At 47.1% G+C, this 26,811-nt stretch overlaps 1 protein-coding gene across 1 annotated transcript; it reads right to left on the bottom strand.

Annotated features, from left to right (window-relative positions):
- Window positions 1-26,811, bottom strand: BPGM (bisphosphoglycerate mutase). Its single transcript, XM_077266534.1, has 3 exons — window positions 26,435-26,811; window positions 21,553-22,205; window positions 1-1,917 (listed from the first exon to the last, which is right to left on the bottom strand). Exons 2-3 carry the CDS (start codon window positions 22,151-22,153, stop codon window positions 1,739-1,741), a joined length of 780 nt encoding a protein of 259 aa, XP_077122649.1. The 5' UTR covers window positions 22,154-22,205; window positions 26,435-26,811; the 3' UTR covers window positions 1-1,738.

Below are 26,811 nucleotides of genomic sequence, written 5' to 3'. Positions count from 1 at the left end.
TAGTTTTGCACTTTTATTACACAAATCAGGACAGCAGGAAAAATAAACCTATGTATGCAAATCCCATTTATTCTAAACCCCAAAGAAAGCAAACCAATAAAAAACAGCCTACAACAATGTAAAATGCTGCAAAAAAATATATATAAATAGTAAAAACAAATAATGCTATGCATTCAGGATTCTTCAACTAATCTGTCAACATACCCTTAAAATGTACGTGATCAATAAATACAATTCTAAACCTTAAAATTCTGCAATACTTTCTTATAGAATGCTACATTAGGAGTTAACCTACTTTTTTTCCCCCCTAAATTTGGAAGGCCACCTTCTGCACAGGATTTAAAGCAAGAAAGCGAAACAGAGGTCTGTGTCATTAAAGGGATTATCAGTAGGATCAGCCTACCTAAGCCATCTATATAGATATGTACGTCATAGGAAGCGGAATAAAATGATACCTTGATATCCGCGATCCAGCGTTTTATTCCAGAGAAATCGCATTTTTTCTTAATATGTAAATGAGCAGTTAGGATCTATGGGCGGGACATAGATCTCCCTGAGCTTATTTTAAATGAAAAGGGAGCATTACCAGTGTGAGACATGTAGATAAGGAGAGCAGACTGTCAGTCATTACATGTCTCACACTGGTAAACTCCCGGTTATTTAAATTAAGCTCTGGAGGCTGATTCTTAGGGAGATCTACGTTCCGCCCATAGATCTTAAAAGCTCATTTACATATTAAGAAAAACATGGATTTCTCTGGAATAAGACATCGGACTACAGATAAAGGTATCATTTTATTCAGCTTCCTATGACCTACATACCCATATAGACGGCTTAGGAGGGTTAATCCTACTGACAGATTCCCTTTAAGAACTTGTCTGGTAAAAAACATTAAGTAAATAAATCCCACCTCTAGAAAGAAAAAAATATAATGAAGAAAAATAAAAAAAATAAAAATATGATGTGCCACGTCTTGAGGGCACGTTGTACTAATGAGAGGAAGCGCTGGCAGATAGGTGCAAGTTCACAGGGCTCTGATCTGGCAGCCATAGACCAAGGCTCTGAATTTCTTTGCGCAAATCTACCCAAAATAAAAAGACAGACTAAAAAAAAAAACAAAAAAAACAAAAAAAAACACCACTATACAAAAATATATTTTGTTCAATTTTGGTAGATCCAAATCTACCACTTTTTTTGTAATTTAAATATGGATAATTTTTTTTTTTTGGTATCCTATATGCTGAAGAATGTACCCCCAAAAAAGTAAATGAAAATGTAAAAAAAATTAAAAAAAAAATAAAATAAAGGGAGCATACAATTTTTATGAAACAGAGATCCAGAATACTTGACAAGGAAAAAAATAAATTCTATATATTTAAGGTGCAAAAATTGAGCTTGCCATATAAGTGCTTACTAATAAGATATTGATGGGAAATCTCACTGCACATTACAATCTGCTATTATATACGTTAAAAAAAATAAAAATTTTGTTCAGACATTTGTGCCAATGGAAAAAAAAAAATCTATTTACAAAGCCTGTTACAAATAAAGAGCAAAATTCCTGGTTAATGGGGGTCCCACATGTATCCATCCACAGGGAGTTGGAGAGATTACAGCTTAGCTCCATTCACTTCAATGGAAAGGAGCTGCAATACCCCATACAACCTGCGGGACAGGGGTGGCGCCATTTGGGGATTCATCTAAATCCGGTGGAGGAGTAGAGATACCAGGAAGCATCTTAATTCTTAACAGGTTTAACTTTGCCTTGATCTTCCACTTTCTTTATAGCAGCCTGGATAGCTTGTTGGTCACCCAGAAATTCATGAGGCTTCGCAGCTCGCAGGTTCTCATCCAGTTCAAGCAGCACGGGAACCCCAGTGGGAAGCGAAATATTTATTATGTCGTCATCAGAGATCCCTGGAAAGAGAAAAAAAAAAAAAAGAATGGTAAGGAATAGATTTAAAAAAAAAAAAAAAATTTATCGCACTTCGGTAATTCTTCATTTCTCCTGTGGAGGCACTGTTGGAAAATGGAACACTTGCTCCTAGGTTCTTTAAAACCGGTGAGAGCGGAATCCTGAAGATTCCGGAAACAGGATGTTAATGTAACTAGCGTAATGTCAAGGACTAAGGATTGCGCAAAGCGGACAGATTTAGATTAACGACCTGTCGTTAGAATAGGGCACCAATATCAGATCTCGGGGGGGGAGAGAGAGGGGAGCCACCTGGCACTTTCACTGAACAGTTGCGTAGCAGCACCACTCTTTCAGGTTTGTAGTTGCTGCTGCTGGCTACTGTAGATCCACCCTTTTTTACCCAGCAGTGTCCACTACTCTGTTGACGGAATAGTCGACCGGGCTGAGCAGTGCAGTTCTGTCAGAGTAGTGGCCACTGCCGGGCACTGCAGATCTGCCCCCACTCGGGGGTTTGGGGGTAAGTGGATCTACAGTACCCAGCAGCGGCAACTACAAAACTGAAAGAGCTGTGATGCTACAGAACGGATACATATTTGAGGAGTGTTTGACATTCCTTTGTACAGGGGGGGGGGGAATAAAAACAAAAACTGATTGTAGTTTCATGAAATAATGGGAAGAACCCAAGTTTACATTTTTTTTTTTCCGGATGCAATAAATATAGCTGTCTGAAGTGTTTAAACACCCGTTTCGCAATGCTTCTTCGGGAGGCGCCTCCCGAAGAAGCATTGCGAAACGCGCGTCGAGGCAGAGGGACGCCAGGGATCTTACACACGGCTGACATTAGGTAATATGCCAATTATTATCTCATTTCTTTTTGGCATTTTATGCATTTAAACACTTCAGACTGTCCACTAGGAGGGTATTTCCCGTTGAGTGTTTCCCCAGTTCAACTGAAGCATGCTAATATAGCCAACATTATTTAGTCTTAACATATGGGGCATGATTGGAAATCCTCCCTAATGTGGGACATAAGTATAGCTCATGTGAAGGAATTTTTTGCAATAAATTATCACCGCACTTCTTCTTAAGTGTTTACCTCCTGTCTGACCATTAGTTTGTAGAATCCTATGGCACTCCAGTCCCTCTTTATTTGGATATAGCACCTTTTTCTATTGTATGTATTTTAACCAGTTTGGTAATAAAAAAATAAAAATTATACTCATAGTACCACTTTATTTGTGATCCATTAATTTAGATCGTCAAAATAGTGAAATTTATTGCATCCTGTAATAAAAAGAAAAATAAATAAGGAGGGAGAAAATTATATATATATATATATATATATATATATATATATATATATATATATATATATATATATATATATATATATATATATATATATATATATATATATATATATATATATATATATATATACACACGGTAGCATTGCAGTCTGTGGAAGGGTATTGTCAGTGTTGAGCATTCCGATACCGCAAGTATCGGCCGATATTTGCTGTATCGGAATTCCGATACAGAGTTCCGATATTTTTGTGATATCGGAATCGGAAGTTCCCAGTGTATGGTTCCCAGGGTCTGGAGGAGACTCCTTCAGGCCCTGGGATTCATATTCATGTAAAAAATAAAGAATTAAAATAAAATGCAGTGAGTTTAGGACCTGCGATGACGTCGCGGCTTGTGATTGGTCGCGTGAGCGGTCACGCGACCAATCACAAGCCACGACGTCATCGAAGGTCCTTCACTCCTCATTCTTAGGAACGGAGGCTGCCGGTTACATCGCTAAGGTCCAGGGGCCGTCGGAGGGGTGAGTATATCCATATTTTTTATTTGAATTCTTTATTTTTTACATGAATATGGATCCCAGGGCCTGAAGGAGAGTTTCCTCTCCTTCAGACCCTGGGAACCATCCAGGATAGCTTCCGATACTTGTGTCCCATTGACTTGCATTGGAATCGGGTATCGGTATCGGCGAGATCCGATATTTTTTGGATATCGGCAGATCCCATCCGATACCGATACCTTTGAGTATCGGAAAGTATCGCTCAACACTAATTGTCACATTTGCATCCATTTTTTTTATGCACTATTTTCCCCCCAGAAAATTTATATATTTATATATTTACTAGATGGCAGCCCGATTCTAAAGAATCGGGAGTCTAGAATCCATATATACTTTATTTATTCAAATTTAAGAATAATTTGGTGGGCGGGGACCCTCGGCCTCCGATTTGGTGGGCGGGGCCCCACGGCCTCCGATTTGGTGGGCGGGGCCCCTCGGCCTCCGATTTGGTGGGCGGGGACCCTCGGCCTCCGATTTGGTGGGCGGGGACCCTCGGCCTCCGATTTGGTGGGCGGGGACCCTCGGCCTCCGATTTGGTGGGCGGGGACCCTCGGCCTCCGATTTGGTGGGCGGGGACCCTCGGCCTCCGATTTGGTGGGCGGGGACCCTCGGCCTCCGATTTGGTGGGCGGGGACCCTCGGCCTCCGATTTGGTGGGCGGGGACCCTCGGCCTCCGATTTGGTGGGCGGGGACCCTCGGCCTCCGATTTGGTGGGCGGGGACCCTCGGCCTCCGATTTGGTGGGCGGGGACCCTCGGCCTCCGATTTGGTGGGCGGGGACCCTCGGCCTCCGATTTGGTGGGCGGGGACCCTCGGCCTCCGATTTGGTGTGTGCTCTGCCTGGGGCCACTGTGCTCTGCCTGGGGCCCCATATGCTGCCTGGGGCCCCTGTGCTCTGCCTGGGGCCCCATATGCTGCCTGGGGCCCCATATGCTCTGCCTGGGGCCCCTGTGCTCTGCCTGGGGCCCCTGTGCTCTGCCTGGGGCCCCATGTTCTGCCTGGGGCCCCTGTGCTCTGCCTGGGGCCCCATATGCTGCCTGGGGCCCCTGTGCTCTGCCTGGGGCCCCATATGCTGCCTGGGGCCCCATGTTCTGCCTGGGACCACTGTGCTCTGCCTGGGGCCCCATATGCTGCCTGGGGCCCCTGTGCTCTGCCTGGGTGTAGGACACTGGTGACGTCACTTATCTCCGGACATTAGCTCCGGACATTATCTCCGGACAAAGCCACGGAAGTTGGCACAAATTGCAGGAAGTAGTATTCTAGGCAATTATATATTAGATGGGCATTTCCTGAAGGAAATACATGGTGCTTGAACAGCGCTACCAGCTTTACAGCAGCACTTTTCACACACAGGACTGGGGGGTGCGCTTACTTTTGCACCCGGGGCCGGGGGCGCGCTTACTTTTGCACCCGGGGGCGCACTTACTTTTGCACCCGGAGGCGCACTTACTTTTGCACCCGGGGGCGCACTTACTTTTGCACCCGGGGGCGCACTTACTTTTGGGGCCGCACTTACTTTTGGTGGGCGGGGACCCTCGGCCTCCGATTTGGTGGGCGGGGACCCTCGGCCTCCGATTTGGTGGGCGGGGACCCTCGGCCTCCGATTTGGTGGGCGGGGACCCTCGGCCTCCGATTTGGTGGGCGGGGACCCTCGGCCTCCGATTTGGTGGGCGGGGACCCTCGGCCTCCGATTTGGTGGGCGGGGACCCTCGGCCTCCGATTTGGTGGGCGGGGACCCTCGGCCTCCGATTTGGTGGGCGGGGACCCTCGGCCTCCGATTTGGTGGGCGGGGACCCTCGGCCTCCGATTTGGTGGGCGGGGACCCTCGGCCTCCGATTTGGTGGGCGGGGACCCTCGGCCTCCGATTTGGTGGGCGGGGCCCATCGGCCTCCGATTTGGTGTGTGCTCTGCCTGGGGCCACTGTGCTCTGCCTGGGGCCCCATATGCTGCCTGGGGCCCCTGTGCTCTGCCTGGGGCCCCATATGCTGCCTGGGGCCCCTGTGCTCTGCCTGGGGCCCCTGTGCTCTGCCTGGGGCCCCATGTTCTGCCTGGGGCCCCTGTGCTCTGCCTGGGGCCACTGTGCTCTGCCTGGGGCCCCATGTTCTGCCTGGGGCCACTGTGCTCTGCCTGGGGCCCCATAAGCTGCCTGGGGCCCCTGTGCTCTGCCTGGGACCACTGTGCTCTGCCTGGGGCCCCATATGCTGCCTGGGGCCCTTTGCTCTGCCTGGGGCCACTGTGCTCTGCCTGGGGCCCCATATGCTGCCTGGGGCCACTGTGCTCTGCCTGGGGCCCCATATGCTGCCTGGGGCCCCTGTGCTCTGCCTGGGGCCCCATATGCTGCCTGGGGCCCCTGTGCTCTGCCTGGGGCCCCTGTGCTCTGCCTGGGGCCCCATGTTCTGCCTGGGGCCCCTGTGCTCTGCCTGGGGCCCCATATGCTGCATGGGGCCCCTGTGCTCTGCCTGGGGCCCCATATGCTGCCTGGGGCCCCTGCGCTCTGCCTGGGGCCCCATATGCTGCCTGGGGCCCCTGTGCTCTGCCTGGGGCCCCATATGCTGCCTGGGGCCCCATATGCTGCCTGGGGCCCCTGTGCTCTGCCTGGGGCCCCTGTGCTCTGCCTGGGGCCCATATGCTGCCTGGGGCCCCATATGCTGCCTGGGGCCCCATATGCTGCCTGGGGCCACTGTGCTCTGCCTGGGGCCCCATAGGCTGCCTGGGGCCCCTATGCTCTGCCTGGGACCACTGTGCTCTGCCTGGGGCCCCATATGCTGCCTGGGGCCCCTGTGATCTGCCTGGGGCCACTGTGCTCTGCCTGGGGCCCCTGTGCTCTGCCTGGGTGTAGGACACTGGTGACGTCACTTATCTCCGGACATTAGCTCCGGACAAAGCCACGGAAGTTGGCACAAATTGCAGGAAGTAGTATTATAGGCAATTATATATTAGATATATATATATATATTTTTTTTTTTTTTTTTATTACACAAAATTTTTGTTTTTTTGTTTACAGTATAAAAATGTGAAGCAGTTAAAAATTAGGTAACTGAGGTGTAATACAGGTCGCCGAAAAAGAAAAAATTAATGGAAGTGGGAAACCCATGCAATGATCAATAATGATATTTTGGGGGAGTATAGGAGGGGGAAAAAAATAAAATAAATAATAGATGAGAGGGCGTCGGGCCGATGGAGGGACAAAGATAGAAAAGCAGAGAACTAGGATCCCGAAGTGACCAATTTCACTGAGTAAAGGTCACTTGGGAGGCGATGGAGCAGGGATCCAGTTACACCTTGAACTTTTCTTGCTAGTCCTGACACAAGGATAAAGGTCACTCCTACGCTACGGCCTAGGTCAGTCACAGCCAAGAAAGCTCACAAGTCGACCCAGCAGTGGTGTGCGCACAAGACACTCACAGATCGCCACTTTTAATCTTATGTCCCCAGTTGGAAGAATGGCTTTGTAATGTAAAAAGAGGAGAATGGAGATTTTCCTCTGTTGGTAGAAAGATGTGACTGTCAGGAGTTTAGGAAAGGTGGGCATTATTAGTATTTGATACACTCCCATATTAGCTAGTTTTGCCACCTACAAAGAATAGAGAGATCTACAATTTTTATCGTAGGTACACTTGACCTGTGAGACAATCTTAAAAAAAAAATAAAATCCAGAAAAATCACATTGTACGATTTTTACATAATTAATTTGCATTTTATTGCATTAAATAAGTATCAGCAAGAATTCCGACTCTCCCCAACCTGTTTCCTTTTATTTAAGAAGCCTCCTACTCTGCGCTCATTACCTGTATTAATTGCACCTGTTTGAACTCGTTACCTGTCCACTCAACCAATCACACTCCGACCTCTCCACCATGGCCAAGACCAAAGAGCAGTCTAAGGACACCAGGGACTAAATTGTAGAGCTACATTTGTCCACAATATCTTGAGCTGGTGCATTAATTTTTTTTCTCTTCAATGGGTCTGGAGGGGCCTAGGCCGACCCCTTAAGAAGCAGCCCATAGTATTATCCTCCACCACACTGTACAGCGGGCACAATTCAGTTCGGGAGGGTAACTTTCTCCTGGCATTCACCAATCCCAGAGTCATCTATCAGTTGCCAGATAGAGAAGTGTGATCTGTCACTGGAGAGAACATATTTCCTCCAGAGTCCAGTGGTGGCGGCTTTACACCACTCCATCCGACGCTCTGCATTGTGCTTAGTGATGTACGGCTGCAGGGAGCTGCTCGACCATGAAGCTCCTGGCGGGGGCGCAGTGTTTGTGCTGATGTTAATACCAGAGGGGGTCTGGACTCTGCAGTTATGGAGTCAGCAGAGCGTTGGTGAATTTTCTTCCCTCCGCTCCTCGGCACTCGGTGACCCCGCTGTGTAACATTACGGGGTCTCCACTTCGTAGCCGAGTTGCTGCAGTTCCTTCCACTTCTCAATAAAACCCTCACAGGTGATGGAGGGAAGAAGGAAGATTAGGGACAAAATGTCTTGAACGGACTTGTTACTACCGGACTGGTATCAGGTAGCTCCGCACCACCGGCCATTCTGTTACATGATAGTAAGTAAATACAGACGGCACTGGGAATCGGACGCTACACACTGGGGGGACCAGACGTTGTACACCGGGGGAGTGAGGGGGCCGGATATTTTACACCATGGGCAATGGGACTAAAGATAAAGTCTGAAGTCAATAATTAAAGCGATGCGACCCAAAACTTTTGGAAACAGGAAAAAAACAAAACCCCTCATACACTGAAATGTGAGAGATATGATCCATCATGTATATATTTATCTAGAGGTCTCCGATTTATATCACATTACTGGGTTATATATAGAAGTGTATGTGTTGGGTCACTCAGCGCCAAGAAGCTCGTTTCAGAAAGTTGTTTCTACCTTCAGAAACCAGGAACATGAAGGTGGGATTCCCTGGGTCTGAAGACTGTTAATCGGCTTTCCCACCCTCCCCACCAAAAAAAAAAAAAAAGAAAAAAAAAAAGGCAAGGAATGGAAGTAGAAAAATCGAGGCGATGTGAAACGCAGGACTCAACTTTCCACCCCTGAAAAACAAAACAAAACACATCTGAATGAAAACGAGGACTGAGAGGAAATGTTGTGATCTATAGTAAGGATGCAAAATAACGCGCGAGGCACCGACGGGCTCAGGAGTTCTGTCATCTGTCAGGTCAATGTCACCGGCTCTTTCCTCACAGGATTTTCTTTGTGGTGTCAGTAGCGTTTATGTGATCAGAATGTTAGCCCCCCCGCGTAAACCTGAAAGAAATATAGCGGGGGTCTCATGGCCTCATGGACCCTGTCATTTAATATGGCTTTCTGTCAGAAGAAAGGTCAAGTAAAGGTCAGGTCAGTCATCTCTGAAAGTGTGAAACTGGTTTTATCCAGTTTTTTCTGGTATGTTTGGCAGCTATTGAAACGGTTTTCTATTGGCTGTAAGCAGCTTTGCCGCTCTTTTTTTGAATATATACACACCTGTTTTGTGGTATCTGGTCATTCTGTCAGCGGAAGAAGATAAAGAAGACACATACCCCAGGATGGAGAATCTCCTGCAACAGCTCCTGACTAGAGCCGACGGCGAGGATGGAGCGGACTGCCTGAGGCAGTGCCTGGCTATGAAACCTATCTTAGCGCCTGCCGATGCTGTCCCTCATCCTCCAGAAGATACCCTTCGGTCGCCGTGTCAAGCCTCTCTGGTCCTGCCGACACCCACCGCTTCAGGGAGGCGCAGGAGGCAAAGGACCCCATACTCTACTTCGGCGTCGCCGCCTGCTTCCAGCCGCAGTGTCCAAGAAGGAAGAAGGAAGTTGCGGCGCCGCCCTCCTCAGAATTCTCGCAGCCCAGCGCGAGACTTCCACCGCCAGCGTCATGACAGAGCGCCGACCGCCTCATCTGAAGCGGCCGGGATGTCTTCAACACACAGCAGCCGTAAAAGCGCTGCGGTGTCATTGGATTCTACAACAGCGGTGGCTTCTGCAGCTGCGGTCCAGACCACCGGTTCGGGAGGATCCCCTGTCGTCACACTCAGAAGAGGATGAAGAAACGCCGCTTACAGCAGCTTCCCATATGAGCTTGCCCAACATGGAGGGCTCGAGCTCCAGCTGCTGTATGGAGCAGAGAAACGACCAGCATTCATCAAGGGGTGAGACTTTCAATGTTTCTTTGTCTGTCCCACACTCACATTAAAAAGACATCATAAAGAAAGTGTTAGCTGAAACTTTAAAAGAAGCTATTCCCCCCCCCCCTTGCTGTCACATCAGCTGTACACAGTGCTGCAATCTCTGACATTTCATCAGCTAACACCGCCCCTGTTAACTCTTTTAAAGAAGCTCTGACATGTGAGCTGTCTCCCTTAGGATTCCATTTAAGCCCTTCTGTTAAAGAGCTTATTTGGAATAATCATTTTATCCATCTTTAAATCTTTCAATAACTGGGTGCAAGCTTTTTCTGTTTTTGCTGCAGTTTTGGGTGAAAAATCTCCCCATTTCTGCAGCAAGATATTTCAGCACTTGGACATAATCCTGGAAGCTGGAATTATGATGAAGCTTTCAGGCACAAATTATCCGTTCACCCCTTCTAGTTCAAGTAAATGCGGTGTTTGTTTCGCTTTCAACGATTCCTTTTGTAAGTGGAACAACTGTAGATTCCGCCATGAGTGCTCGTTCTGTGGTAACTCACACCCTATGTCTAAATGTTTTAAGTAACAAGCAGCTCAACAGTCCTCACGTAAGGAGCCTAATTCAAAAAGCACAGATGCCAGTGATTCTGGCAAACATGTCAGTATGGCTAAGCAAATATCCCAACCAGGAGACCAGTGAGCTGCTTTTTAATGGTTTTTCTGAATGATTATTTATCCCACAATTTAAAGGGGCGGGTTGTTTTGTTGTTCCTAATTTACCCTCTTTAAAGGCTCACCCTGAGGTAGCTAGGGATAAAATTATTAATGAAATTCAATTAAGCAGAGTTTCAGGCCCTTTTTTAACCCCGCTGTTTGTTAATTTCCATATATCATCATTGGGTATTATGCCAAAAAAAAAAAAAATAGATTAGGGCTCTTTCCGGCTAATTCACCACTTATCCTCAAGAAATTTGGTTTTAATGCTTTAATGTCCAAGTCAGATATTAAGTCTGCTTTTAGACTCCTTCCTGTTCACCCGTGTGGATTTAATTCTTTAGATTTTTATTTTGATGACTGCTTTTTTTTTTTTTTTTTTTTTGATAAGTGCCTGCCAATGGGCTTTTCTTTGTCATGTTCGTATTTTGAAAGTTTTTCTTCCTTTCTTCATTGGGTTTTACAAACTAATTGTAAGGATGCAGGTATCCTCCATTATTTAGACGATTTTTTGTTTATCGGTCCTTATGGTTCCTCAATATGCGAAGATACCCTCAATAAATTTATCCAAATGTGTGAGCACTTTGGTGTTCCTATTGCTCAAAAAAAAAAAAAACAGTTAGTCTGCCTAGATCCCTCGAGTTTCTGGGAATCACTCTTGATTATCAAAAAATGGAATCTGACTTCCTGATGAGAAAATTTTTAAACTGCGCATTGCGTTATCAAATTTTTTAGCCAAGAGCAAGGTCACTCTTAAGGAAATTCAATCATTGTTAGGTCTATTGAATTTTGCGGTTCGCGTCATTCCTATAGGTCGGGCTTTTGGCAGAAGTTTATAGGATGCCACTAAAGGTGTATCTTCACCTCATTCGCATGTTAGTATCCATTCTGACCTAAAGGAAGATGCTAGAATTTGGCTCTCCTTTTTGTCAGAGCATAATGGCAGATCTTTTGTCTCTGGCGATTCTTTTCCCTTTCTTTTCACAGCGGATAGCCAGTGTGGCTTCAGTATTTTATTTGACTCTCATTGGATGTCCATCCAGTGGCCAATAAGTTGGGTGTCTAAGAAACTATCTTCAAACGTAATGTGTTGGAACTTTTATTTTCTATTTTTGCAGGAATATTTATTTGGGGATCACTAATGCAGAATTCCAGGATTTTACTCCTTTCCACTAACCAGGCAGTAGTTTTTTTTTTTTTTTTTCTATCAACACGTTATCTTCTAAAAATACTTTTGCTGACAGAATTTTGAGACAATTGGTCTTACAATGCCTGAAAGCAAAGTTGGGAAAGAGCAAATTTCTTTTCATAACTGACTCTTTACAAAATCGTCAGTGGTCGAATTTTTTCCTGCAGGTTCCCAACGTGGATTCGGAAGGACCCTCTTACCCCTTTCAATTTGGGACATGGTTGCACTCTGATACAGTATTTTATCAAAAAATCGTTATCTAATAGATCATGGGCTGACTATTCGGCTGCATGGCTGAAATGGAACAATTTTTGCAACCTACATTATTTTGACCCAACAGTTTCTAATCCGGTAGCAGCACTAAAGTTTGCTGAATCGATAGTAGAAAACGGTTTGTCTTACTCGGCAATAGCGAAATGCCTAGCAGGAGTTTCATTTTTCCTTTAAACTTTCTGGCAGTATTGCTTTAACTAATCTTTTCCCAGTAAGCAGTTTTTAAAAGGCTTTAGGAAAACCAATTTTATACCTGACTCGAGACCACCTATTTCCCTGTCTTTATTGAAAGAATTGTGCTCCTGTCTCATCCACGTTTATGTAAGTTTTGAGGAAGCCTTATTATTTAGCTCTATTTTTTCTCTGTCCTTTTTTGGAGCACTTCGCGTTGGTGAGGTGGTTTCTGTTAAGAAATCGGAGCCTTCGGGACTCATGATTTTGGAAGTCCAGATTCATGAGTCGTTTTTTAATTTTATTTATAATAAAATTAAAGACAGATCAATTAGGCAGGGGATCTAGGTTGAACATTAAAGCAATCCATGTCTCAATCATTTGCCCTGTTGATAACATGGCAAATTGGATTAAGGTCAGACCTATGGGACAGGGCCCATTATTCATTCATAGTGATTTTTCTCCGGTTACGGTCTTTCAATTTAATTTTGTCCTAAAGAAATGTTTAAGCTTTTTGGGTAAAAAACACCTTAAAATCACATCTCATTCGTTTAGAATCGGAGCAGCTACGGAGGCCTCTAGGGCCGGGCTTTCTGATTCAGGGATAAAGGAATTGGGAAGATGGAACTCCAAAAGGTTCAAATTATATGTACGACATGATCTTTATGACTATTAATTATTGTTTTTCTTTCAGGTCCGCTAGTCATTTGGATAGTCGGACATTCTTTTATCTTCTGGGCCAGGAAGAGGGCCAGCCAACGATCTTTATACTAAATATTTATCCTTTAATCCTTCTGATATTCAGGTCTGGTGGCATGGAGTTCGCGGCTTGAAATGGCATTGCCTGGTTGCTGAAGTGAAGAAATGGCTAATTAAATTTCCTTCCCCTGATTTAATTATATTTCATGTAGCTGGGAATGATCTTGGAAAAATCAGGACTCTTGACTTATTATCGGCCATGCGATCCGATTTTATTTATCTTAAACAAATTCTGCCTGATTCAAACTTTGTTTTTTCAAGATTATTCCCAGACTTTTGTGGCACAACAATTAATTTTCTTTTTTAGATAAAATCCGGAGAAGGGTCAATAAATCCATGGAAAAATTTTTTCTTTTAATTTCAGGGTTTTCATTCCGGCATTTGGATTTGGAGGGTTTTTTACTGGGCCTTTATAGGCCTGATTTGGTTCATTTATCTGATATTGGCCTTGATATTTTTAATTTGGACTTACAAACTATCATTGAAAAATGGCTGTGTGGTTTGGGGGGGGCCATGTCTCGCTGAGTCATGGCCTTGTGGGAAAATCACCCATGTCTGGGTGGATTGGTTTATTGGAAAAGTTTGGTACTTTGGTTTTATAATTTATGGAGTTTATTTATTGGTGATTAATTAATTTATGTAACCCTAAATAAACTACACGGCCATTTTTATCCACAATTAAAGCGTTTTGTGTTTTTATTGTATGAATGGGTTCTATGAGGCCATGTTAGCCCCCCCGCGTAAACCTGAAAGAAATATAGCGGGGGTCTCATGGCCTCATGGACCCTGTCATTTAATATGGCTTTCTGTCAGAAGAAAGGTCAAGTAAAGGTCAGGTCAGTCATCTCTGAAAGTGTGAAACTGGTTTTATCCAGTTTTTTCTGGTATGTTTGGCAGCTATTGAAACGGTTTTCTATTGGCTGTAAGCAGCTTTGCCGCTCTTTTTTTGAATATATACACACCTGTTTTGTGGTATCTGGTCATTCTGTCAGCGGAAGAAGATAAAGAAGACCCCACCCTCCCTCCCCTGAATTCTTGTAAATTTACTGTCGTGTAGTTTAATTGTGGGAAAATCACCCATGTCTGGGTGGATTGGTTTATTGGAAAAGTTTGGTACTTTGGTTTTATAATTTATGGAGTTTATTTATTGGTGATTAATTAATTTATGTAACCCTAAATAAACTACACGGCCATTTTTATCCACAATTAAAGCGTTTTGTGTTTTTATTGTATGAATGGGTTCTATGAGGCCATGTCAGGGGCAAAAGGATTCTGGGACGCACTGGGCAACGATTCCTCTTCCTAGAAAAACAGGATAAAGGGGCGCACAGCAGGCTTTCCTGTAGGAGGGGATATCACAGCTGCAGACATCCATTAGTAAGAAATCCCAAGGGGAGCGTGACTTGTACGGGAGTACAGATGATAGATCGGACCAGCTTAATTATTGGATTTGCGTGTCTTTTTAAAAGTTAATTTATATGTATTTGTCTGTTTTGTTTTTTTTCTCACCACTTTTAGGATTTCCTGGATATTTCCCGAGATTTAATACAACTTTTTGATAAGATGCTAAATTTGACACAAATTTACTCCGTTTTCCTCCCTCACCTCAGAGTAATTTTTTTAGCAAAAAAAAGAGGAGAATCCAGCTTCTAAAATTTCCGAAGCTTATTTAGTAGATTAAAAAGCTTAAATGGGAAGATTACATGGTGTGATCAGTGACCAACGCTCTCTCACGTGCTCTTTTTCAAAGCTAAAGACAAAGAATCATGAATGAGGTTTTAAAGGGAACCTGTCACCCCCAAAATGGAAGATGAGCTAAAGGCCCCGTCTCACATAGCGATTTACCAACGATCACAACCAGCGATACGACCTGGCCGTGATCGTTGGTAAGTCGCTGTGTGGTTGCTGTGGAGCTGTCACACAGACAGCTCTCTCCAGCGACCAACGATCAGGGGAACGACTTCGGCATCGTTGAAACTGTCTTCAACGATGCCGAAGTCCCCCTGCAGCACCCGGGTAACCAGGGTAAACATCGGGTTACTAAGCGCAGGGCCGCGCTTAGTAACTCGATGTGTACCCTGGTTACCAAAAAAAAAACAAACAGTACATACTCACCATCTGATGTCCGTCAGGTCCCTTGCCGTCTGCTTCCCGCTCTGACTGAGTGCCGCCGTACAGTGAGAGCAGAGCGCAGCAGTGACGTCACTGCTGCGCTCTGCTCTCACTGTACGGCCGGATCTCAGTCAGAGCAGGAAGCAGACGGCAAGGGACCTGACGGACATCAGATGGTGAGTATGTACTGTTTGTTTTTTTTGGGTAACCAGGGTAAACATCGGGTTACTAAGCGCGGCCCTGCGCTTAGTAACCCGATGTTTACCCTGGTTACCAGTGAAGACATCGCTGGATCGGTGTCACACACACCGATTCAGCGATGTCAGCGGGACCTCAACGACCAAAAAAAGGTCCAGGCCATTCCGACACGACCAGCGATCTCGCAGCAGGGGCCTGATCGCTGGTACGTGTCACACATAGCGAGATCGCTACTGAGGTCGCTGTTGCGTCACAAAACTAGTGACTCAGCAGCGATCTCGCTAGCGATCTCGCTATGTCTGACGGGGCCTTAAGCCCATCAGCATCAGGGGCTTATCTACAGCATTACAGAATGCTGTAGATAAGCCGCTGATGTATCCTAAAAGATGAGAAAAAAAGGTTAGATTATACTCACCTGGGGGGCGGTCCCGCTGCGGTGGGCATCGTGGTCTGGTCCGGGGCCTCCCATCTTCTTACGATGACATCTTCTTCTTGTCTTCACGCTGCGGCTCCGGTGCAGGCATACTTTGTCCTCCCTGTTGAGGGCAGAGAAAAGTACTGCAGTGCGCAGGCACCAGGAAAGGTCAGAGAGGCCCAGCACCTGCGCACTGCAGTACTTTGCTCTGCCCTCAACAGGGAGGACAAAGTATGCCTGCGCCGGAGCCGCAACGTGAAGACAAGAAGAGGACGTCATCTGATGAAGATAGGAGTCGCCGGACCGGACAGCGACACCCATCGGACCAGACCAGGACCGGGACTGCCCCGGGTTAGTATAATATAACCTCTTTTTCTTATCTTTCAGGATACATCGGGGCTTATCTACAGCATTCCAGAATGCTGTAGATAAGCCTCTGATGGGCTTAGCTCACCTTCGATTTTGGGGGTGACAGGTTCCCTTTAAACATTGTGGAAGCCGATGATAAACATTAGAATTGCCATCTATGCGTCACAGTTGTTCTGGTATGGCAGATACATAGACGACCTCCTCTTCATTTGATTTGTCTGCCATACCAGAATTTGTTAAATTTTTGAATATGAATCATTGTAATTTATCTTTTATCCATTTCTCTAATTAATCATCCATTTCTCACCCCCCCCCCCCCCCCCCGAGCACAATGAAAATACTCGATTAGGACATGATCTTGATCGGATAACACTGTGTCCAAGCTCGATCGCTCATCACTACATGTAACCTGCCCGTTAGGGTATGTGCACACGTTCAGGATTTCTTGCAGAAATTTCCTGAAGAAAACCGGAAATTTTCTGCAAGAAATCCGCATTTTTTTTTTTGCGTTTTTTTTTCGCGTTTTTTTAGCATTCTGCAAGCGTAATTAGCTTGCAGAATGCTAAAGTTTTCCAAGCGATCTGTAGCATCGCTTGGAAAACTGACTGACAGGTTGGTCACACTTGTCAAACATAGCGTTTGACAAGTGTGACCAACTTTTCACTATAGATGCAGCTTTTGCAGCATCTATAGTAAAAGATAGAATGTTTAAAAATAATAAAAAAAATAAAAAAATGCTTATACTCACCCAGACATCTCCTCAGCGGCGTCCGTTCGTCTTCCTATAGCTGGTGTGTGCGCACAGGACCTTCCGTGACGTCACGGTCACGTGAGCGGTCACATGACCGCTCACGACCAATCACAGGACAGTGACGTCATCGGCAGGTCCTTCACCGCACACCAGCTACAGGAACCGAAGCGACAGCATGCAGTGGAGGCGGGAAGACATCGAGGGTGAGTATAGGACTATTTTTTATTTTAATTCTTATTTTTTGACCAATTATATGGTGCCCAGTCCGTGGAGGAGAGTCTCCTCTCCTCCACCCTGGGTACCAACCGCACATAATCTGCTTACTTCCCGCATGGTGTGCACAGCCCCGTGCGGGAAGTAAGCAGATCAAAGGACTCCTAGGTGTGCGGAATCCCTGCAATTCCGCATTTTAATGAACATGTTGCTTTTTTTTCCGCGATGCGATTTTTTTCGCGGAAAAAAAGGCTACATTTGCACAAAAAATGCGGAATACACTTAAAATAATAGGAGGCATATGTAAGCGTTTTTTTCGCGTTTTTATCACGTTTTTATAGCGAAAAAACGCGAAAAATACTTAACGTGTGCACATGGCCTTACCGTTCTTCCCCGGCTACCAAGGATTCCGTTCCTTCTGCTGATGCGATGGGAATTTCAAGGTCATTCTGACTGACAGTCGGCTCCCCCAGGGAGGCAGCGGTGATCCAGCTGTCAATTAGAATGACCTTGAAAGTCCAGCTTCGTCAACAAAGCAGACGGGAGAAGCCGCCTCCGTTCTGTAAACATGACATCAACGGAGGCTTCCAAAGTCCTGGCAGGAGCGGTCTGTGCTGGGGAAGAACGGCAACAAACACAGACAGGTAAGTAGCAACTCCCTGCCTGTTAGTGCCTAGATACATATATGATCAAGTGTAATTTCATTTATATAGGTTGCAGTACAAGGAAAATTCGGATTTCATAACATTTGACAGATATTTTCTCTCTAGTTCCAACCGTACAGTCTCTCACGCATCTAAACATTTCGTCACCTGTCGAGAACGCCGCACTACTGCTTTTAAGGTCCGGGGCATTGAAAGAATGTTGAAACCACCTAGAGGCGGAGGTTCCAGGAGACGCCTCCTGACCGGGGAGGTATTCTGGATCTATTGTCTCGGCACCTGCTTCCCCGCAGGTTTAAATGCCCGCAAAGAAATTATGTTCCATTATTACATTTGCCGTCTCACTGTTTGACACATGTTTTGTTTTTTTGTACTTTGATGGCCGTCCCCATAATCCAACACAAAACATCAAAAATAAATTCAGATGAGCGAAATAAAAAAATAAATAAAATAAAAACAGAGATAGATAGATGATAGATAATAGATAGATAGATATCCGATTCCAACTCAAACACATTTCCTGGATCCGCGCATTCCTTGACCATGAAACCACAAAAACACTAGTATATGCCCTTATCTCCCACCTTGACTACTGCAACCTCCTGCTCTCTGGCCTCCCCTCTAACACTCTGGCACCACTCCAATCCATCATACACTCTGCTGCCCGACTAATCCTCCTGTCTCCCCGCTATTCCCCGGCCTCTCCCCTATGCCAAGCCCTTCACTGGCTTCCTATCGCCCAGAGACTCCAGTTCAAAACCCTCACAATGACATACAAAGCCATCCACAACCTGTCTCCTCCATACATCTGTGACCTCGTCTCCCGGTACCTACCTACACACAACCTCCGATCGTCTCATGATCTCCTTCTCTACTCCCCTTTCATCTCTTCTTCCCACAACCACATACAAGACTTCTCCCGTGCTTCCCCCATACTCTGGAACTCTCTACCACAACACATCAAGCTCTCACCTACCACGGAAACCTTCAAAAGGAACCTGAAGACCCACCTCTTCCGACAAGCCTACAGCCTGCAGTGATCCCCAGTCTACTGAACCGCCGCATGACCAGCTCTACCCTCTCCTAGTGTATTCTCACCCCTCCCCTGCAGACTGTGAGCCCTCGCGGGCAGGGTCCTCCCTCCTTATGTACCTGTGTGCCTTGTTTTACTCATGCTTATTGTACTTGTCTATATTTGCCCCTTTCACATGTAAAGCGCCATGGAATAAGTGGCGCAATAATAATAATAATAATAATAATAATAATAATAATAATAATAATAATAAATATATATTTTCAGTTTGTAGGTTTAATTATTTAAAAAAAAAAGAAGAAAACACAACTGTGGATACATTCCCTTTAATTCTGCAAGACCCTCACCCCGGCATTTGTTGTGCAATCTTCTAAGGAATTCCAGTTTTTTACTTTATGGGCAATGCAGTTATTTCCTATAAACGCTCCCATGCATGAAGACTGGCTCAGAGTTGGGGATAATTATGCCCCGAGGAGCGGCTTTTTACCTTCAATAGAAAGTTATTTCCTTTTTATGCAAGGCATTACCACCTCTGGTGTCACGTAGACATCCAAGCCAATGCCAGGAGGATGGACAACTGCTAAAAGGCTATGTATTTACCAAAAGAAATGTCTCTGCAAAAATTTTTTATTTTCTAACAAGCTTTAAGAATAAAAAGGTCGTTCTTGTTACTAGTAGAAAGCAAAATCTAAGTGCTCGCCCAAGTCAAGGGCAAGGGGACCGCCCCAAGTCAAGGGCAAGGGGACCGCCCCAAGTCAAGGGCAAGGGGACCGCCCCAAGTCAAGGGCAAGGGGACCGCCCCAAGTCAAGGGCAAGGGGACCGCCCCAAGTCAAGGGCAAGGGGGACCGCCCCAAGTCAAGGGCAAGGGGACCGCCCCAAGTCAAGGGCAAGGGGACCGCCCCAAGTCAAGGGCAAGGGGGACCGCCCCAAGTCAAGGACAAGGGGGACCGCCCCAAGTCAAGGACAAGGAGACCGCCCCAAGTCAAGGGGACCGCCCCAAGTCAAGGACAAGGAGACCGCCCCAAGTCAAGGGCAAGGGGACTGCCCCAAGTCAAGGACAAGGAGACCGCCCCAAGTCAAGGACAAGGAGACCGCCCCAAGTCAAGGACAAGGGGGACCGCCCCAAGTCAAGGGCAAGGGGGACCGCCCCAAGTCAAGGGCAAGGGGGACCGCCCCAAGTCAAGGGCAAGTGGACCGCCCCAAGTCAAGGGCAAGGGGACCGCCCCAAGTCAAGGGCAAGGGGACCGCCCCAAGTCAAGGACAAGGGGATCGCCCCAAGTCAAGTACAAGGGGACCGCCCCAAGTCAAGGGGGACCGCCCCAAGTCAAGGACAAGGGGACCGCCCCAAGTCAAGGACAAGGAGACCGCCCCCCACCAGGCCATGAGTGGGATCGCTCTCTGAAAAATCTGACTAAAGCATTGATGGTCCTTTGATATTAAGGTCTGTGCTGTAATGCTGTGCTCCTACTCCAGGGATAAGGGAAGAAAAAAAAAAAACCCAGCACAAACCACATCCTCATCATGACTGACCAAATCCAAGCTGGCAAGACGGTGCCTGTTGGACAGAGGCATGATGTTATTTGAATTCTCTAAACTATCACAATCAATTCAACGGCTCCAAATAGGAGGGTTTCTCTAAAAGACCATATTAGGATTAAAGAGTGTTTTTCTGTCCCCGGCCAGCATCACACAATAGAAGCGATCTGTCAGCATTTGTGGTCTGCTGCCTGCTCGGAATGTGCGCATGGTCTGACTCCAAATTATTCCAAGTGATCACCCAAGCTTAGGCTTGTGTCATGCTGCCAACCGGAACAAAAGGGGCATTAAACGTAAAAAAAACTAAAATGGAGAACCTAGGTGCCCGCCCAAGGATCCGAGACAGCTGCTGCCAACACACTGCAGCCATTGGACTAAGCTGCAAAAACAATCTAGTACTTGGTAAAATTACGTCCCCTGTACTATGTAGGGGTGTGTATGCTTTTATTAAAAAAAAAAAAAGTTTTTAATAAATCTACCATATTGTGTACACAGCTCCTATGTAGAACTAAGTGTCTCCATGGTAACAGACTACACGTCAACCTTGTGCAGTCTGATTCAGCAACATTACACCGGTCGTCGCCTATACGATTGGGGGGTAAAAGCCATAAAGTGGGGGAGAATCGAAGGTAAACAGGTTTTTCTGATAGATCGGGGTCCAACTGCTAAATCTATGGGACTGACAGAGATAACTGAGTGTCGAAACTGGCTTTCACCATACGTCTATAGACTTTTAGTGGATTAGTGTGCAGTAAGAAGGAACAGAGTGCTCTAATTACCCATTCTAGCAAGTGTGAGGTCCAAACGGTGGGCTCAGCAGCTATCAGACATATATCATATATCTTCACCCCCTTAAAAGGCGTTATTCTCATTTTCACCAATGGGCATTATCGGATAGTGCTTGTAAAAACAAGCACTTTTGCTATTTACTGCCTGTTAAAATTGTTAGCCGTTCTTGAGATATCAACGCTTTTCTTTGTTTACAGCCTGTTGCCTAGGAAACCGACCAGTGCGGTGGTCGATCTCCAAGGCAACTAGCTGTAAACAAAAGTCTCACAATCTCAAGAACGGCTGAAAATGTTAATTAGCGGTAAATTGCAAAATTGCTAGTTTTTAGAAGAACTATCCAAAAACAATGCCTATTCATGAACATGAGAATAACCCTCTAAGTAAGTATTTTGTCAACGTACATTGCCTGAATTATCAGATGCCAGATGAAAGGAATTTTACAAAATAAAGTAAAGCCACCGTACCTTCCAAATGTTTTAACAAAGCTCTTGTGCTGTTCCCATGCGCTGATATGAGGACGCTTTTCCCTTTTCGGATTTCAGGCGCGATCTCCTCGTTCCAGAAGGGAAGGAGCCGTTCCAACACTTGTTTCAGACTCTCCGATTTCGGCAGCTTGTCCTTCTGTATGTCACAAAACGTGTACCTTCGATCCGTATGGATCTCCTGATAATAAGGGTGGCTCCCATCTATGGGGGGAGGCGCGACGTCGTAACTCCTTCTCCACATCTTCACCTGCTCTTCTCCGTGGTTTAAGGCCAGCTCGGCCCGGTTGAGGCCGATGAGCGCCCCGTAATGTCTCTCGTTGAGCCGCCATGAACTCCGTACCGGGACCCATTCTTGACCCAGTTCTCGCATTATAAGCCAAGCCGTCTGGATGGAGCGGCTTAAGATTGACGTGAAGACCAGGTCAAACTCGAATCCCAAAGATTTTAGATGCTTCCCGCACGCTTCGGCTTCTCGCAGTCCGTCCTCGCTCAACTTTTGGTCAACCCAACTGCAAAATCGGTTCTCGATGTTCCAGGCACCCTCCCCGTGCCTCAGCATTACCAGTTTATATTTGGACATGTTGGGTTGTGGTCACTTCTCCACGGCAGAAGGTCTGACTGAAGGTCTTCACCTGATTGAGAACAAGATATTTCATTATTCCCTAGACTCAAACATCAACAATCCTACAACCACCTCCCAAGGCCCTTAAAATGCTCATCACCCACTATGAAACATCAAAAACTGTGAACCAGGAAACTTTGGGGGTCAACTAAACATCAAGAGATGACAGATTAACTTTGAAGTTCTACGGAGTAATTTAAAAAAAAACGTGTAGCAAATGTTCAATTTCTCTGCAGAGCCTCCGCAGGACAGACTAAGTATTACACCCTTGGGACCTCCAGGAGGTGAAGATTTTTTTTAAGTTGGTTTTTCGGACTTGTTAAGGTCCTAAATACCACTGCAGCCTGGAAATAAGATTTTCTACATCAAACAACACTTTACATTTTTAAAGAGTTAGGCGATTAGCTCCACGTTATGGAAAAAAAAAATAAGTTGAGGGGACCAAAATCCAACCACCCCTTCAGATCATAAAGGTATAGTATAACGGGATGCGCATAAGTACTTGAAGATGTATTTAAAGTGACAGAACGTCCATATTGTACACGTGCAGCCGTGGCTCCCTCTTAACAGTATCTGACATTTGTGAATCCGGAATATCAAGTCACGCGAATAAATGCCTGAGGCCGAATTGTGCCGCAGCCAACACGCTCCCATACATAAAGTCAATATCTAAAATCTCCTCTACAGGGTACAGTAAAGCTGGGTGTACGGAGAGGGTGTAGCCAACACCACACACCCATATAAACAGCAGAAATACACGGACAGATGTAGCAGAGTGGAATTTGTTCCTTAGCTCTTATGCACGGCCTTTATGATGATGTGATGGTAGGGGGGTAAGCCACCGGTGTAGGGAACAGTCCAAGAATCAACACTGCATCAAACCCTCCCTCTGGAAGTCCATAAGATTGTGGGTCTTAAAGGGTTATTCCCCCAGAAAATCAATGTATTCCCCATGACTAGGATAGGGGATAACGTGACGATCTGTAGGACCCCCAACAATCCTTAGATCAGGCCTCCGCTCAGAGATGCGCATGCTCCGATGTTCAGCTCATCCTGGTGAAATCGGCGCGCTCGGCAAACTTTTATCCAATGTGCACGGGGACCATAAATGACCCCCATAAACATCAGATGAATATAAGCAGACGACCCACCTTTGATCTATGGCCCAAACTACATCTCAGAAAATTGGATTTTTTTTTTTAGAAGACGGTGTAGACAAAACCAAAAAAAAAAAAAAAAGATCCAGCATGTCCGACCTATGTTATGATTGTTAATGAACGTTCATAGGTCGGTCATTGATCTAACGGAACAATCGGGTCACTGAAATAATTGACGATATGAAGTCTACGTGCACAGTGGGCGGCCATCTTTTCTGACAGGTGTCAAATCTTTGCTGCCAGGAGACCGTGAGGGGGCGCAAGAGGCATGAGATCATTAGTGACCGACTAATGTACAAAGGGGTCTCATGGAAGATTCAGTCAGTCGGATTCATCCTCTCATTCTCCCAGAGTCTGGTAGCAGTGGTGTACTGATATTTATGGCCGGCTTAAAGGGGTATTCCATTGGAAGAAGTGGTCACCTACCCACCGGAGAGATCGGTGGGGGGGGGGGGGGGGTCCGACAACTGAGATCTGCACTGATCGCTAGAGAAGAGCATCAATTCAGTGAAGATCCCATATCTCAGACCTCCACTGATCACCAAGTTAGCACCTGCCCCTTTAAGTGCATCACCACAACTTACAAACTTCCCCCCAACTGGGCCGCGATCAGCAAAAATCCTCATGAGTCAGAGGAACATAAGAGAACAGAACGCGCGTCGCCGACGTTTCCTGTTTAATCACCAAGAAAAAATCATAACAATAATAAAGAAAACGTGTGCAGAGGTGACAGCGAGGAAGTGACCCCCAACCAGAGGGGGATGAGAAAGGGAAGAGGAGCACAGGGGCTTGTAGGGAACTGGGAGGAGGAAGAAGACGCAGCAGAGATGGGGTTGTCACAGGGGGCTTATAGGGAACTGGGAGGAGAGGAGGAAGAAGACGCTGCAGAGATGGGGTTGTCACAGGGGGCTTGTAGGGAACAGGGAGGAGAGGAGGAAGAAGACGCAGCAGAGATGGGGTTGTCACAGGGGGCTTATAGGGAACTGGGAGGAGAGGAGGAAGAAGATGCAGCAGAGATGGGGTTGTCACAGGGGGCTTATAGGGAACTGGGAGGAGAGGAGGAAGAAGACGCTGCAGAGATGGGGTTGTCACAGGGGGCTTATAGGGAACTGGGAGGAGAGGAGGAAGAAGACGCTGCAGAGATGGGGTTGTCACAGGGGGCTTATAGGGAACTGGGAGGAGAGGAGGAAGAAGACGCTGCAGAGATGGGGTTGTCACAGGGGGCTTATAGGGAACTGGGAGGAGAGGAGGAAGAAGACGCTGCAGAGATGGGGTTGTCACAGGGGGCTTATAGGGAACTGAGAGGAGGAAGAAGACGCAGCAGAGATGGGGTTGTCACAGGGGGCTTATAGGGAACTGGGAGGAGGAAGAAGACGCAGCAGAGATGGGGTTGTCACTGGGGGCTTATAGGGAACTGGGAGGAGGAAGAAGACGCTGCAGAGATGGGGTTGTCACAGGGGGCTTATAGGGAACTGGGAGGAGGGGAGGAAGAAGACGCAGCAGAGATTGGGTTGTCACAGGGGGCTTATAGGGAACTGGGAGGAGGAAGAAGACGCTGCAGAGATGGGGTTGTCACAGGGGGCTTATAGGGAACTGGGAGGAGGAAGAAGACGCAGCAGAGATTGGGTTGTCACAGGGGGCTTATAGGGAACTGTGAGGAGAGAAGGAAGAAGGCGCAGCAGAGATGGGGTTGTCACAGGGGGCTTATAGGGAACTGGGAGGAGAGGAGGAAGAAGACGCAGCAGAGATGGGGTTGTCACAGGGGGCTTATAGGGAACTGGGAGGAGAGGAGAAAGAAGACGCTGCAGAGATGGGGTTGTCACAGGGGGCTTATTGGGAACTGGGAGGAGAGAAGGAAGAAGACGCTGCAGAGATGGGGTTGTCACAGGGGGCTTATAGGGAACTGGGAGGAGAGGAGAAAGAAGACGCTGCAGAGATGGGGTTGTCACAGGGGGCTTATAGGGAACTGAGAGGAGGAAGAAGACGCAGCAGAGATGGGGTTGTCACAGGGGGCTTATAGGGAACTGGGAGGAGAGGAGGAAGAAGACGCAGCAGAGATGGGGTTGTCACAGGGGGCTTATAGGGAACTGGGAGGAGGAAGAAGGCGCAGCAGAGATGGGGTTGTCACAGGGGGCTTATAGGGAACTGGGAGGAGAGGAAGAAGAAGATGCAGCAGAGATGGGGTTGTCACAGGGGGCTTATAGGGAACTGAGAGGAGGAAGAAGATGCAGCAGAGATGGGGTTGTCACAGGGGGCTTATAGGGAACTGAGAGGAGGAAGAAGACGCAGCAGAGATGGGGTTGTCACAGGGGGCTTATAGGGAACTGGGAGGAGGAAGAAGGCGCAGCAGAGATGGGGTTGTCACAGGGGGCTTATAGGGAACTGGGAGGAGAGGAGGAAGAAGACGCAGCAGAGATGGGGTTGTCACAGGGGGCTTATAGGGAACTGGGAGGAGGAAGAAGGCGCAGCAGAGATGGGGTTGTCACAGGGGGCTTATAGGGAACTGGGAGGAGGAAGAAGGCGCAGCAGAGATGGGGTTGTTATGTTCATAACAGAAATGGAGCTGAAGTTTCACAGAGCTGCACACACCTCACACGGAGGCGCACAGACGCCATGGGGAAGCTCAGCTCTGCTGCATCCATGTGGTGTAGTGGGGCTGAAGTTTATTTGGTGCAAGAGAGTGGAGGCGATACGTCTTACTTGGGACTGCAGATAGATACACACAGATGGAGATATCCATCGTCTATCAGTGTAACTATCTACACAGGCACGCAGAGGCGGATACGGAGGCAGACACACGCAGAGGCGGATACGGAGGCAGACGAATACACACGCAGAGGCGGATACGGAGGCAGACGAATACACACGCAGAGGCGGATACGGAGGCAGACGCACGAGCGCACACATACATACATATACACACACACACACGTCTCTGGTGCCAGTTCACACCGTGACTTATCACTATACCGACACATTGCAGCCCCCGTGTCATGCACACATCCAGCTCAGCTACATCTCGCAGCTTGCACCGCACACAGCCCGCGCACATCCTCTCCAGGTGCAGGTCTCGGTCTCTCACCTCCTGCAGCCGCCGGACAGGTGGAGCGGTCACAGATCAGCCCGGGCTGTATTGGCCGCAGGTACCAGTGCGCGGTTCCCGGCGGGGGTGCAGGTATCAGTGCGCGGGTCCCGGCGGGGGTGCAGGTATCAGTGCGCGGTTCCCGGCGGGGGTGCAGGTATCAGTGCGCGGTTCCCGGCGGGGGTGCAGGTATCAGTGCGCGGTTCCCGGCGGGGGTGCAGGTATCAGTGCGCGGTTCCCGGCGGGGGTGCAGGTATCAGTGCGCGGTTCCCGGCGGGGGTGCAGATGTGCAGCAGAGCCCTCCGAGGTGTTGTTGTGGCGCTGCAGCTTCTGCGCTTCCTCCTCCTCCTGGCTCTGCAGCCTCAGCGTCTGCTCGG

Source organism: Ranitomeya variabilis, chromosome 5 (genome assembly GCF_051348905.1).
Source record: "Ranitomeya variabilis isolate aRanVar5 chromosome 5, aRanVar5.hap1, whole genome shotgun sequence".
Taxonomy (NCBI): domain Eukaryota; kingdom Metazoa; phylum Chordata; class Amphibia; order Anura; family Dendrobatidae; genus Ranitomeya; species Ranitomeya variabilis.
Note: the sequence above shows the minus strand (reverse complement) of the source record. Positions and strands in the feature narration are given on the sequence as shown.

What these genes read in the sequence shown, in the direction of transcription:
- BPGM (XM_077266534.1), bottom strand. Translation starts at nt 22,153, where the DNA reads ATGTCCAAATATAAACTGGTAATGCTGAGGCACGGGGAGGGTGCCTGG. An exon ending in TTTGTTAAAACATTTGGAAG is followed by an intron (nt 1,918 to 21,552) that starts GTACGGTGGCTT and finishes TTCTCTTTCCAG; the next exon opens with GGATCTCTGATGACGACATA.